The sequence below is a fragment of the Opisthorchis viverrini genome (assembly GCF_000715545.1).
Source record: "Opisthorchis viverrini unplaced genomic scaffold opera_v5_111, whole genome shotgun sequence".
NCBI lineage: Eukaryota > Metazoa > Platyhelminthes > Trematoda > Opisthorchiida > Opisthorchiidae > Opisthorchis > Opisthorchis viverrini.
Window position 1 is genome coordinate 856,218 of NW_008751765.1, and position 14,725 is coordinate 870,942.

The following is a 14,725-nucleotide window of genomic DNA, read 5'->3' on the forward strand; positions in this document are numbered from 1 at the left end:
TTGGTTCCCCGTCTGCCTTATAATCTGGCCAATTTGGTGACCTGCTCACTTGGCCTGATGAAGCTTTTGTGTCAAAAGCGAAACGTTGCCCAAATAAAAACCATCGATTGTTAACCAAGCTCTTCTGAAACACTTAAGTTTGTTCATGTTTAGACCCCGTTGCGCATTATTATTCTTGGGGGTGCTGAAAAAATATAATGGTTCAGCTGTAGCACCTTTCGGTGCCTAACTGCCAATGCACCAGAGGGAAGCACGAGGGCTTGGATACTGCCAGCTTACCCAAGCCTAGACAGGTCGGATTCGAACCACGGACCTTCCGGTCAGTAAATTCGCACTCTAACCACTGAGGCATCTCGCCACCCGAGCTGTCTGGAACCTATTTGTGCCGGTCTCATCTTTGTTTTTCCGACAAGGGATTTTGTTCAAATAAGTCTGGATAACTGCAATTCAGATGTCATTGTCACACGATGATGACGATGACTCCCAAAGGATGAGACAACTAGAATGCAGTAACCGAGTTGACAGAAGAAATTAGACACGAGTAAAAAACGTGTTTGCGACTCAATCAGCTAAAAAGATAGAAACGGTGAGAAACGAGGTGCGCATGGAACCCAGGAAAATAAATACCTTGTCTTTTGGTGTTACGGACAGACAACGGAGGAAAGCATTCAGTGTCTTCTCCATGGCCTGAACTCGGGTGGTAACCCACGGGCCAGAGTCGGGAAGACTGACAAAACGCCGGGCCTCTTTGACAAGTTTCTGTATCCTGTATCGGGAATATGAAAAAAAAACAGTGTACGGGGATGAAAAACTGTTTGGTTGTCGGTCTATCTGCGGAGCTTGGCAGCTGGGGGGCAAACAAGAGGGGGGATAAGGGCGCGATTTTCTGGACCGTGGTTCGAACCCAACCTCTGCATGTCGACTGCTCCCGTCTAGGATTGAGCAACCTAACGATGTCTCCGTTCACATGCTTCCGTCGGGTGGCATGGCGATTGGGCATCGGGTGTTACAGCAAGACCAATCGAAGTGACATTGTCAGTGTGGAGATGAGTGGGTGGATGGAAAACGTCCTGTTCTGGACTGAGTGGCCGTACGGAACCTCAGACTTCGGAGAAGAGACTAGATACACGATTGGACTGGGAAGAACCCGTAAGATACAACGAATACCACAAAACGTGGCCGAGTGAGTCATCCCGAAGAGCAAGACAGCTATTTGGATGTCTCGTCCGTCAGGTAGTCCACACAGATGGCGTGGTACGAAGAGAAAATGGCTAGAAATCAGTTCTGGTAACAATGGAGGATTATGCAAACAGCTACATGCGCTCCTGATTGGTTGTCGTTCAGCTGTAACACCCTTTCGGTGTCTAGTTGCCATGCGACCTGACAGAAACACGAGGTTGCCCAAGTCTAGACAGGAGAAGTCGAGAGGCAGATGTCGGGTTCGAACCACGGACCTTCCGGTCAGTAGATTCGCGATCTAACCATTTGGGCCATCTCAACCCCGTGACAATTCCGAATTAAAGCCAGCGTTGGATCGAGATGCACCAAGGGTGGGTGTTTAAAAGTGCCACACATAACTAAATGTTGCTGAAGGACACAAACTGCGAAGCGCCGGCATCCCTACTGCGTTCAGCTGTAGCAGCCTTCCGGTGCCTAGCTGCCATGCCACCCGAAGGAAGCACGAGGGCTAGGATACTGCCAGGTTGCCCAAGTCTAGACAGGAGAAGTCGAGAGGCAGTGGTCGGGTTCGAACCACGGACCTTCCGGTCAGTAGATTCGCGATCTAACCACTTGGGCCATCTCAACCCCGTGACAATTCCGAATTAAAGCCAGCGTTGGATCGAGATGCACCAAGGGTGGGTGTTTAAAAGTGCCACACATAACTAAATGTTGCTGAAGGACACAAACTGCGAAGCGCCGGCATCCCTTGGTTGTCGAGATCCCCCCGCCACCATAATTTCCACGTTTGCAAACAGTCGGAGACTGATTACTTCCTAGCGAAATTAGCATCGACACTTTCGGTGTGGAATACCAAAAGGTGAGCATATTTGATCCACCTCAAATTTGGACCGAAACTCAGATGATGGCGGTGTGTTAGTGTGCAATCCCTTCGGAAATCATGGCGTTTGATTATGTGAGATCGATTTCAGTCCGGCTAGAGGTCATCCCAGATCAAGTAGGAAGCACAAAAGCAGAAGTACGAAGAATGAGGACCTGGGCAGAGTGACTGAAGACGAATCGGAAGGACAAGCGCAGATTTTATCAACATTCGATAGACGGGGTGTAGTGTGATTCACGTTGTCTTATGCATCAGAAACAGGCCTTTAAGCGAGGAAGATATGAGCAATACCTCGATATTTTATCGCCAGTGTCTCCGAAACGTCATTTGGGTTGAGCGGCTACAATGCACCGTACAGTGTTGGGTTGAAGACAGAGTTTATATTGCGGCAGTACGATCGATGCTGCTTTATGGATCAGAGACGTGATCTCTACGCACAGAGGACATACGAAAGATGTCAGTGTATGAACATCGGTGTCTCCGATGCACCGATCGAGTCTGGTGGAAACATCGGATGGCTCTAGGATCAGCCACTCACGCTTCACAGGTTGTGCTGGTTAGGGGACATGTAGTCCGCATGCCAAAAGAACGTCTGCCTCGCACGGTTCTTTTTGCCCAGCCCTCTACTGAGTAGAAGCGACCAAGAGGTGGACAGTGTATGACCTGGAAACGAAGTACGAAAACATTAATCAGTAAACTTAGTCGGGTGGGCAACTGCCACTTTCCTGGATGGGGACCCCGGGACTCAAATCACAAATGGTTAATGACATTGGCAAACGTGGCCCAATTGCGCAGCCAGTGGCGCTAATGCGTCCAAGCTATCGCCTTCAAAGTCAAATCGGCGCTTTGAACCACAAGGAGTGGTATTCATTGTCAGACAGTACTGACCACAAACTGAATCTCACGGGACCCAACTGGAGTGGTACTTGTTGGGAGGGATGGTCGCTATTGGGGAGTATCTCGAGATCATTGTATTTCGTGGTGGGATACGATGCAATGCAGGTCCCTTCTACGGAGGGACCACCAGATTTGGTCAAGTAAGGGGTCTCTTCAAGAGAAGCGAGAGAAAGGAAGTGCCTGTAGAACCCCATTCACAGAGGTTTTCCGTATCAGATTCAGATTTTAGATTCTCTCAAAGAGAACGAATGCGGTCTACTACTGACAAGAGACCGTAAGCAAAAATCATTCAACATTCGATTCAAACGGACAGCAAGCAATCAAACTCACTGGGACCGGTTTGGAGACTCTGGAATGGTGGACTTCAGTTGTTCCAGTTCCTTGGAGAATTGTGCGGCTCTAGAAAGATAGAAGAAGCGAAGCGATAGGTTGGGGAACACACAGCGGTTGAAACTGAAGGTTCGAAACTCCTCTACTTTTCGTAGTTTACCTCTGATTCATGCGCTGACGAAGCTTACGAGCACGTCTCCGACGAATACGCAAGCGCTCTTGTTCCGCGGCAGCTTGTGGGTCCAACAATTCTGAAGGCGCATCAACCAAATGAAGCAGGTTGAAGGCTTCCTACGGTGGATGGGAGAAAATGTTTAGCTGACATAGGAGAACCATGCGTTGAAGAGAAAGCTAAGCAAAGAGGTGATTTCTCCAGGCCTCTTCAAAAGATACTGATGACGTCTACTCGTAGATAACAAGAGTCACGAAGTATGAACAGACACTTCTTCGGGCTGTGTCTTCCTACCGGTCTTCGAAGGCCATTCTAACCTTAATCCACAGTCCAATCGTACACGCTAAAAGCATTATACATTTTTCGTTCATTGCTAAATGGACTGTTCTTGTCTCCTAGTCGGTCCGCCGAACTGTTCGGCGAACAGACGAACAATCAGGCGGTGCACCCGAGTTACCAATATGGTGCAAAATCGCCATGCGCTGTTCCGTTTTCGAAATAACGCATTCAACAAGACAAGTGGTCCCAAACATGCATCTACTTCCGTGCACAGTTTTCATAAAACTCAATTGCAAATTTACGTAACTAAAATGTCAGCTCATGGTGGCATTGGTCCATCGACACAGGTAATTTACGAAAACACAAAGCACAGTGACTTGGACGAGAACAGGGCGTGCAGTCACTGAACACGCCACTTACAATCCAGGGAGAGGTACTGGAAGTTGTGGAGCGTTTTACGTATCTTGGAAGTTGTATTAGTTCTGATGGTAGTGTGACAGATGAGGTGAATGCACGAATCTGCAAGACTCAGGCTGCGTTTGCTAATTTGAGACACCTATGGCGTCAGAATGGTATATCCCTGAATCCGAAGGGACGTGTGTATCAAGCTACAGTATGGGCTGTCCTGCTGTATGGCTGTAAGACTTGGCCTATTCGAGCAGCGGAACTGAGATGTCTTCAGGTGTTCGACAATCGTTGTCTCAGAACCATAGCTCATGTTGGTTGGTGCCGGTTAGAAAGCGCACTTTCAGTTGTGTAAAGGGTACTTCCATTGAAGAATGTGTCCAGCACCAGAAGCTGCGTTGTTTGGGACATGTGTTGCTTATGCCGAACCATCATTTGCCGAGAGAGTGCGGTTTTCTATGCCCAACTCAGAGTGGCGTAAACAGAGAGGTGGCCAACCCTTGACTTGGTAGAGGAGTATGAAGGAGAAGGGTTTCTCTTCGGAGACTGAGCCAGTAAATGACAACAATAATAAAAGCATTAGTAACAATTAGTAATAATAAAAATCGTTCAGCTGTAACATCCCTTCGATGTCTAGCTGCCATGTCACTCGAAGGAAGCATGAGGGCTGGGATACTGCCAGGTTGCCCAAGCCTAGACAGGAGAAGTCGAGAGGCGGAGGTCGGGTTCGAACCACAGACCTTCCGGTCAGTAAATTCGCGCCTGAAACACTGAGCTATCTCAAGCTGGAGGGCGATCGAGTTTAATTCTTTCACCGCTACTGTTTGCAAAGCTGACGCGAAAAATGTTGGGTGTTAAATGCGTGATGTCATCTCATTAGGAGAGTAGAGTGACGACAAAACGTACCAATTCGGACCGATCAATCGGTCTGTTTTCGTTCGCCTCCAAAAAGGCTTTTTGATGACGTTTTCCATGTAAATGGCTCTTGAGAGAGACTTCAGACACGATCTGAAACAGAAAGATTGCAAGACGCAATATACTACTCACAGGGTTGCTGAAAACTAGTTAACTGTGAGGCTAACATCAGTGGATTGGGGGCATCCATTGAGCTAATGCCCGGTCTCACACGCGGTATGCTCGTCAGTAGCAAGGACAACCCCTATACATTCCGAACCAGTCTCTCCTTCGTTCAGATGATGATACCTGCTGTACCACATGGTTTCGTGACAATGTGGTGAAAACACGTCATCGTAGGTTGACAAAAGACTCAAATAGGCGGAATCAGGGCGGCTTTCGCCAACGTTCGGCACCTCACCGGTGCCTACCTGCCTACCTAACATCCGAAGGAAGCACGAGGAGCCATTGGGATGCCAAGGGTAGGCTCGAAACACGAACCTTTCGGTCAGTAGATTCGCGCATTAATCGCCGAGCCATCTTGAGGTCAGACAGATTGTATGGTAGCAATGTGACCCGAAACACGGCATTTTAATCAAAATATGTAGGAATGCCTCCCATCTGTCTATGCAACAGACACATCACTGAGGTCAGATGGAACATGGGATCAGCAAACATAAATGTTTCTATGATGGACGAGCTAAGCATATCTCACGGCAAACGCTGATTGAGCCATGTGCTTTGAATGTCAACAGATTGCCCGCCACAAAGAACACGTTTTTCCAGGTGTGTCCTGAATGGGAACGACGGTCAATGACATGACAATGATTTACGATTACCGAAACTGGTAGAGTCCATCGGACCGACAGTCGAGCGTCTAGGTGATGACCTCGGGATGCGACATCCCAAAGATTAACGACATTGATGGTCAAAACCCAGATGATCTTGAATCAAAGAATCCGCCTTTAAGGGGCGGCGGTCACCCTCCCACTCCATCACAGCTGTTCAGCAATTAGTTGCGAGGTGAACAAACTGCTCATCAGCTGCTTGTGGTCAAACGTCTTCAAACTGCTAGCCGGGGTTCGAAGGACCCTAGGGTTTCGTGAAATGCGCACTGCTGTTGATAGCCAATAGGGAAGAGACGGCTGTACAGTTCTCCTCGGCTTTTAAATACAGGACGACATCTCGATTGAAAATCTAATAACTGATGGGATCACTGCCTCGAAAAACGGGTGGTCCCATTCCTATTCTCCAAGTTTTCAGTAGTATGTGTGGTGCATGAACTACCGCTGAACAGCGGAACTGAATCGTAAGTTTTAGGTCAGTTAGTCAACAATAAAACGGCGAACCGATTTGGAGGCTTTGTGGGACATCGGTGCATCCACAAATGTTAGGGACACCAAGAACAGTGGGAGCTCAGGTAGAAATGAACGGAGAACTTCAGCTCCCCATGTTAAACTTGAAGACCCAGGAGTTGGAACACTTAAGGAGTTCTTGGCATCACGTTCACAGATCTACAGTCATGGATCAAGGCGACTCGAGAGCGCACGCGAAATTCAGGGAACCGATAGCCGCTAGAAATAAGGTATGAAAGAAGAGCTGGAATAAACAAACTAAAGCGAGAAAATAGTAGATGCAAAGAGAAAAATGAACAGATTTAGGTGAGACACCATTCAGACCGAAATTTCTGTTGTAGGCGGTGGACTGAGAGAGACCACTGAAGAAAGTCAATCGCGTCAGCTGGTGCTTGCATTTGACAAATCAATCAGTTAAGGTAGAAATCTAGCCAACGAGTGTCAACTGAGCTGACGCGGCAACAAAATCGATCTTACCTTAACCTGACAAGCACGACACCACTTTTGAATGGGATACGGCTCTATCCCTGCGGCAGCAAATGACTCTTCTCCCGTATGCGTCAAGACGGACATTTCGAATGCTTTACGGCTGATTTCGCGAAGACTTTCTTGATGACGTCGTTCCGACTCCTCTTGCTGTATGAAGTCAAGAAGGCACGACATATTCGCACAACGAGGACGAAGCAACACAAATTTGAGAACGGTTTTATGTATCAATCGAGCAGTGGGTTTCGAGCGTGCATGTTGCGACTTTATGGCACACTCAATCAATAAAGAACCAGAACGAACTATCAGCCTCAGTAGCAACGAGGACAAAGAATATTCATCGGAATGCATTACGATCGTCTGACTGCGAACCGCCAGACTTCCGGAACTCCCTCACAGGGAGGGATTTGAACAGTCCGGGAAGACAGCGGAACCCAGCTGAGTCTCTCGTTTGTGGTATTTTCAGGAAACTGAATGTGCTGCACCAGGACGCCTCACGTTTCAGTCGCTGCGATATTCGAGATATCGCGATACATGTATATCTTTGTAATGCACTACTCATAAGGTTGCTGGAAATTCGTCGACAGTCCACGACAGGTTTCGCCCTTTTTGGGGCTCATCATGTAGGCGCAGTCCCCGGGTTTCCGTCAACCTTATGTTGTACTTGAAACCAAATTGCACCAAATTAGCGAAATACACTCATTTGCGAACAAATTAGGCTTTGCGAGACACTCATCTGGAACCCAACTGAATCTCTCGTTTGCGATGTTTTAAGGCATATATTTCAGGTATATTCGCTAATTTCATGCAATTTGGTTTCAAGTAGAACATAAGGTTGACGGAAACCCGGGGACTGCACCCACCTGATGAGCCCGAAACGGAAGGGCGAAACCTGTTGTGGGCTGTCGATGGATTTCCAACAACTTTATGAGTAGTACATTAAAAAGATGGGGAATGATTCAGTCAGTATTAGTCAGATACAGAGAAGATTCGACCCGTCTCGATAGTTACGTCACACATCTGTCAGGAAGGTCAAATTCCTGAAAATAATCCCAGAATACTCGAAACCTATTGAGACATCCAAACTTCACTAGAATCGCAGTAGGGAAGCCGTCACGCATCCGGGCCAGCTGCCGATTGGACGCTCAAGCAGTCAGTCGGTTCAGCAACGGCCGACAATGATGAGTGCTCAGTCATGTCAAGGAAGCAAGCAACAGCTGACGACGGTGAGTGCTCAGGCATGTCAAGGAAGCACTCAACAGCCGATGATGATGAGTGTTCGGGAAGTCATAGGAGTAACACCAACCAATCACCCAACGCTGCTCGCATAGCCGGGATTCAAGGTCAAAAGTGCGCTTTAAATACCACGATGTCCCTTGTAATTTTTGCAGTTGCTTGTTCTCAATAGAACTGTCTTTCCCCGACACTAAGGTAGTGGAACGGGGACAGCAGTTAGCTACATCATTTGGTAGGCTTGTGAGGTCACACTCATGGCACACGCCAGGATAAACGCCTACCAAATAGGTCCTCTTGAAGGACGCATACAAGACAGAATTATTTGTGAATTTAGTCTGGGCAATGTATGTATCATTCTCCAGGAGTTCACAGACGCCACCAGCAACTAGCATACACTGCACTTTCTAAGCGGATTTAAACTTACGCAAGATTTGATATGACTAGGTCAAGTCAGCTAGTGCGTACTCCAACTGACCTTGGGCCCAGAGTTGCGTGCTTCTTTTCGCCATGCAAAATGATCCAATTTTTTCATTGACACCAATCCAACAAGGTGAGAAATCACCTTCAACATCGAAAATTACTGAACATCAGATCAACAGCATGCATTGTACATTTGAATAGTGGTCCACCCGAATGGGGAACTTTTCCCCAAGGAGTACTTTCTTCTGTTCCAGTAAACGTCAACACTGAATTGATGGACCAATAACGAACCCTGGTCTCCCAGAGAATTCAGACGATCAAAGTATGAGATGCCAATCGATTTATGGTGGACCAAGATGCTCCAAACTAAATTTTGGCTCCATTGGTTCTCTTCTAAACGCATTCTCGGTGGGTTTGATAAGTAAGGCTTTCGAAAAAGCGCTTGGTCTCATGGTTCACATGTAATCCGACAAACCATGGGGTGTAAGTGGACTCAAATCGTTCAGCTGTAGCACCCTTTCGGTGCCTAGCTGTCATGCCACACGAAGGAGGCACGAGGACTGGGATACTGCCAGGTCGCCCAAGCCTAGACAGGAGAATTGGAGAGGCAGAGTTTGGGGTTCGAACCACGGACCTTACGGTCAGTAAATTCGCGCTCTCTAACCACTTGGTCCATCTCGCCCCAAACGGACTCAAAGGGTAAAGCTAATGAAACGGGCATCCAGTTACGCCCGATTTTACACATGTATAACTCACCGTAACAAAATGCGAGCAAATGGCTACACAGTGCTAGCGAAGTTGCGGAATATAGGAAGTGCGCAGCTTGGTTGTTGGTCTATTTGGCGAGCTTGACAGTCGGATGGTAAACGAGGTAACACCGTCAGTTTGGGGTTGAGTGACTGACGTTTGCGATCCAACTGCTAAGCTCGGCAGATCTGCATCCAGGTGTGGCAGGAATAGTCCAGGTTACTGCGGTCAAACAGGCAGACTAAAGTGCACTTTGTCTGTGGACACTGAATTTTGTTGTGTTTGTACGTTTGTATAAATCAGGGGATAATACAGTCAACCAGTTTGTCTACATTGGCTTGCCAGAGAATTCACACTTAGTGCTTTATCATACTGTCCGAAGACCAACAGTTCTTAATAACCGGACATCACATCGATTGGTCGGAAGGGCCACATGCTGTCTATGAACTAAACGAAGGCGTCCGTTGATTGGTCAAAGCAGCATTCAATGTGGATCATGTATCCACAGCTTGAGGCTTTTCGCCCCTCCAACAAGATCCTAGCATGACCTTGTGGAATATTCTGTGAAAACCCTACAAATCAAGGCTTTGGTGATCATTCTCTATCTCCATAAAGGGCTGCCTCAAGCTATGGTTGCTTTTGATGCACCCTAGTGGGCCGAACAGGAAGCCAAGGGCTGACACAGAAGTTGTATCACCGTCAACAAGGCACTAAAGAACGCGGTTTACGATAAGACAAGTCGACTAGCTCGAAGTGAATGACGAATAACAATTAAACTGTTCACAGACTACGGGAGATACCTCAGAGTAGGTGCTCCAACCAATCAGATTTCGAGAACAAGCTGGGCATTCAGGTTCTTAGTAGCGTTCCATGTTCAATGAGAAGTACAAATAACTGAACAGCTACGGGATCCTCTCGGGACACGGCTGCCGTGAAGAAAGCGTGATGGACGATATACCACTAGGTGGCCCAAGTATCAAAGAAGGAGTCATCGAAAACAAGGGTTGCATCGGACCTTCCGGTCCGTGATTTTGCCATTCAGCTAACTCGAGTTCATCAACCCAATTTGATGCCCAACCGATCATCATATTTCCATTAGAAATAACTGCATCCTAGACTAGAAGGAGTATGAAACCTTGAAAATTGGGGATAATCCATTCACACAGGCAATAGGTAGGAACAAGGATTTTGTCTAACCTCTCGACGGTGCATGGTGTTTCGACAGTGTTTCGGCAGTCAGAATAGAGTGACTACGGTGAACTAAAAATACCAACCTTTCGTTGAATTTTCGTGCGCAGCTGCTCAATGTGCGTACGTTGTTGCTCCTCCAAATTGGCCATTTTCACTTCACGATGTTGCTCTTTGGCTTTGGCCGCGGCGCGTCGGCAGTGCTCCAGATACTCGGCTCTAGAAGCCAATTGTTGCGCACGAATCTCCCAACGGGCTTGAAGTGCATCTAGCCTGGCTCGGCGTGAGGCCTCCAGTGCTCTCCGACGACCCTAAGTGAGTGGGAAAAGAAGGCAGAATGGGAGATAACCTGTAAAAATATCAGTGACAGCAAAATAGGTGATTCACTTATGCAGATAGTACGCAACAACGTATTCGAGTTGCCCGCAGCTCCGAAAATGGACCACGAGAATCGAATAAACACAACGACAGAACCCGGAAGGGAAACCGTTGGTCTTTTCAGTGAACTAGGAAATTAGGTTGCAAAGACTTCAACACCAATAAGGACGAAATACGAAAAGTTACTTCGAAATTTCGAAGATTCACTTGTAAAACTTTTCCCGCAACGAAAGTTTCAGTCCACGAGGGCTACCTGGAATCCGAACAAGCTCCCGGTCGCAAACCCCGGGGTCCATTTCCAAGCGATACTCAGAATTATTCGTGCGGCTGCCGACCTTCGTACTCACCGTTCAGCTGTGGCACCCTTTCGGTGCCTAGCTGCCATGCCACCAGAAGGAAGCACGAGGGAAGGGATACCGCCAGGTAGCATATGTCTAGACGGGAGAAGCCGAGAAGCTGGTTGTTGATCAGGTGGCTGTTGATCTGTTCGCAGAGCTTTGAAAACATTCATCATCAGTGCGCAGTAGGGTGGGTACTTCTTCCTTACCCGCGTGCGTTTAAATAGCATTTGAAGACTGTCTGTTGTCTTATGCCGTGAGTAGCTACTTGGGGGAAGGGGGGAATGATTTTCGTGAATCTATTGGCCCGCTTGTAATCCTTGTTCCGTTGTGGTCTGCGTTCATCTGTGCCGAACGGTCATCCCAACACCTTCTATTTTTAGTAGTTTGTTCTCTGGCCTTGATTAGCATTGCATTGTGGTCTGACATTCTTGAGCTTGATTGGTCTAATTTTTCCACTGTAACGGTTAGTGTCCCTGCGTCCGCCGGTTAATTCGGTGCTATGGTTGGGAGCCTCCTCCAATTGATGTGCACGTTTAAATGGGTTCCTCGTCTGGTTACTTTTATAGCTCAAAGCTCTGTGGTTCTGGCGTTCTCTCGCTCTTAGTGGTTGGTAAATGAGATCAATTTCGATAGGTTTGTTGATAGGTTCTTCAGTGGAGTACCACGCTTCCATAAACTCGCGTTCTTCTTTCGTTCTTGTTTGAGCCAGTATGCGAACACCGCTCCTGTTAATTGGTGTTGATTACCTAACACGGAAAATACCTGGTGGTGATTGCTCATGTGAACCATTGGCTACCAGCAGCTATTTGTTCTATTTGTTTAACTACCCATGAGTAGCACGAATTACGCCTGTTCACCGATTTGTATCAAATTTACCCTGTGCGGGCTTTCCAAACAATTTCATTTACTTCCTAACGTACTGGCTGTCTTCGGCGCCATTATTGATGCATACGGTCTAGTTACGCTGTCTGACTTCCCAGATCTAAAGCTCGACTGCCACAGTTTTGTATCTCCTGCCGACTGCATTATTGTTGATTGTACTTTCTACTTCATTCATGAAGTTTCGTAATCCATTTGTTTGTAGAAACAGTTCCCGATTCAGCATATACTGTCCTCATTCATCTGTTCCTACTGCCTACTGAATACAAACTGCGTATAGTTCAACCGTCGTGTAAGATTCTCAGCCACTCGGATCTGGTATTCATCATCGATGATCACATTTTCCCCCGCCGTTTCAGCGGTTTGCGGGCAAGCGTCAGCGCTCGGCACTTTCGAACCATCAGACTTTCAGTTATCCTCGCATACCAGCTGAACCAAATAGCGCTGAACCTAGAGTGGTTTAAGACCGTCGACGGCGGTGGTAAGACTGACATTTCCAGAGGAAGGTGATAAAAAAGACCGGTCTGATTGTCGAGTTTGACGCTTCCCTGAGCTTCATATTCAAGGCCTTACTGTAGAATGGTAATCAGCTATGAATCTCAAACAGCAAGAAACACCACAAACGAGAGATTCAGCTGGGTCCCAGGTGAATCACCCGCAAAACCAAACTGGTTTGCAAATCAGTGTATTTCACTGAAATGAGTCTAGCTTCAGAAACACTTGGCTAGCATGATGTGCGAAGGGCCTTCCCGGAAGTCTCCACGTCGGTTTGTTGATTTTCCTGCATTGAATCGAAGTGGAAAACTACACTGTCGGGTAGGAATCTCATGTATACGGATATGCCTGAAAAAGCATAAATTCTAAACACGAGACCGCGTAACAAATCAACAGCACATGAGGAGCAAGATGACAAATGCGAAGTAAACATTCAAACACAGCAACACAAAGAAGGCTGTCCAGGGGAGCACGCACGTCACCACATGCTCCATCAAGTAGGACGGTTATACGGATTGGCTGACCGACTTGTTTTCTGATTGGCTGATATCCAACGCGAATAAACAAGATTTCCAAAATATCGGATCATTTCTCCGCACTGCGTCAGCACGAATGGAAGACACACTGAGGGATCTCAACATTTCCCCCTACTGTTTTCAGTCAGTGAAACGTAGGAACGTGTAGGATATATAGGAGAATGTGACATCAGTGTTTAACACCGATGCTTCACTGCCGTACAAACGCAACGTGGTTGGTTCAGTCAAGCGCTAAGAAAGATAACTGTTTCAATATCAATTTTGGAGATTCCGTAACTGCAAAATAACTACCATGCCACCCGAAGGAAGTACGAAGACTGGGATACTGCCAGGTCGCCGAAGCCTAGACAGGGGAAGTCGAAACGGATAGGTAGGATAGGAACCGTGGACCTTCCGGTCAGTAAATTCGCGATCTAACCATGCAGCCATCTGGCACCTGAGATAGATATACAAATCTCATTTCAGCATCCTGAATCGATGGCTTTAGAGGACTAATGGCACGGTGGAATTCAGTGAAACGCTCCGGACAGACCATACCATTTTTGAAAAACTCCGTCTTTTTATTCGTTCAGCCCTACTGAAACAGACGGAGTTTTGACCAGACGGAGTTTGTAAGCCATCAGCGTACGGTTTGAAAAATGTGACCGAGGGAACTAATGAAATCTCCCATACAAAAATGACTGACCGCGCATCAACCAAGCACTGATCTAACTAGCCAGAAAATAGTTGGACCAACTAGGGGAAATGCTCATCTCAACTAACAGCTTAGAGAAACTGGCACGCACTCACTGATGACGTCCCCTGGAATAGTGATGAAAGGTTTGCGAGTAATACGAGACCAGGTGGAAATATGGACTCGATTGGAAGACGTTCGGTTGGTCAACTAACCTTCGCAGCCTCTTCACGACCAAGTTTCTCTTCCAAACGGCGTCGCCGCTCAGCGGCCAGCTCATCCAACCGAGCCCGACTTTCCTCATGCTTGGTCAAAATACTGTGTTGTTTTTGTTCGGCCTCAAGAGTCTGTGGGGAGAGAAAAAGCACGAGGATATATCGATCCTAGGTCAGGTGATGAAATACATTTACAAACACAAAGCGGTAGAAGTCACAGAGGCCAATTCGGACATCAACAACTACACGTCGATGATGTGTGAAGTACAGTCCCAGTGAACTGGAACAGGCGACCAACAGCATTGGGAGAGAGAAGGCGGTAAACACATGTTTGTTTGATGTAACCATGAGTAGTATTCGAAGAGTAAGTTACCATTAAACAGCAAAATACACTCATTTGCGAGAGAACCAGCTGGAATCCAGCTGAACCTCTCGTTTATGTTGTTTCTAAGACTCTTGAAAAACCAAACTGACTTGCAAATGAACGTATTTCTCGAAAACAGTCCAAATTGGGTTCAAGTAGAACACAAGATTGACGGAAACTCAGGGACTGCGCCTACCTCATGAGCCCTAAGAAGGGCGAAACCGGTCGTGGGCTGTCGATGAATTTTCAGTAACCTTATGAGTAGTGCACTACAAAAATATATATGTATTCCGATATCTCGAATATCGCAGTGGCTGAAACATGGGGCCTGGAAACATCCAAACCGAGAGATTCAGCTGGGTTCCAGGTGAGTCTC

At 47.2% G+C, this 14,725-nt stretch overlaps 1 protein-coding gene across 1 annotated transcript in view; it reads right to left on the reverse strand.

Moving 5' to 3' along the window:
• T265_13829 (hypothetical protein) overlaps positions 1–14,725 on the reverse strand; it is a gene marked incomplete at both ends in the record, with an annotated part of 66,741 nt that overhangs the window by 27,920 nt on the left and 24,096 nt on the right. Inside the window, 7 exons of the mRNA XM_009170745.1 lie at positions 628–766; positions 3,287–3,409; positions 3,447–3,577; positions 5,049–5,150; positions 6,869–7,027; positions 10,555–10,779; positions 13,986–14,117. Of these exons, the coding sequence (XP_009169009.1) occupies positions 628–766; positions 3,287–3,409; positions 3,447–3,577; positions 5,049–5,150; positions 6,869–7,027; positions 10,555–10,779; positions 13,986–14,117 (1,011 nt within the window). The remainder of the gene's footprint in view (positions 1–627; positions 767–3,286; positions 3,410–3,446; positions 3,578–5,048; positions 5,151–6,868; positions 7,028–10,554; positions 10,780–13,985; positions 14,118–14,725) is intronic.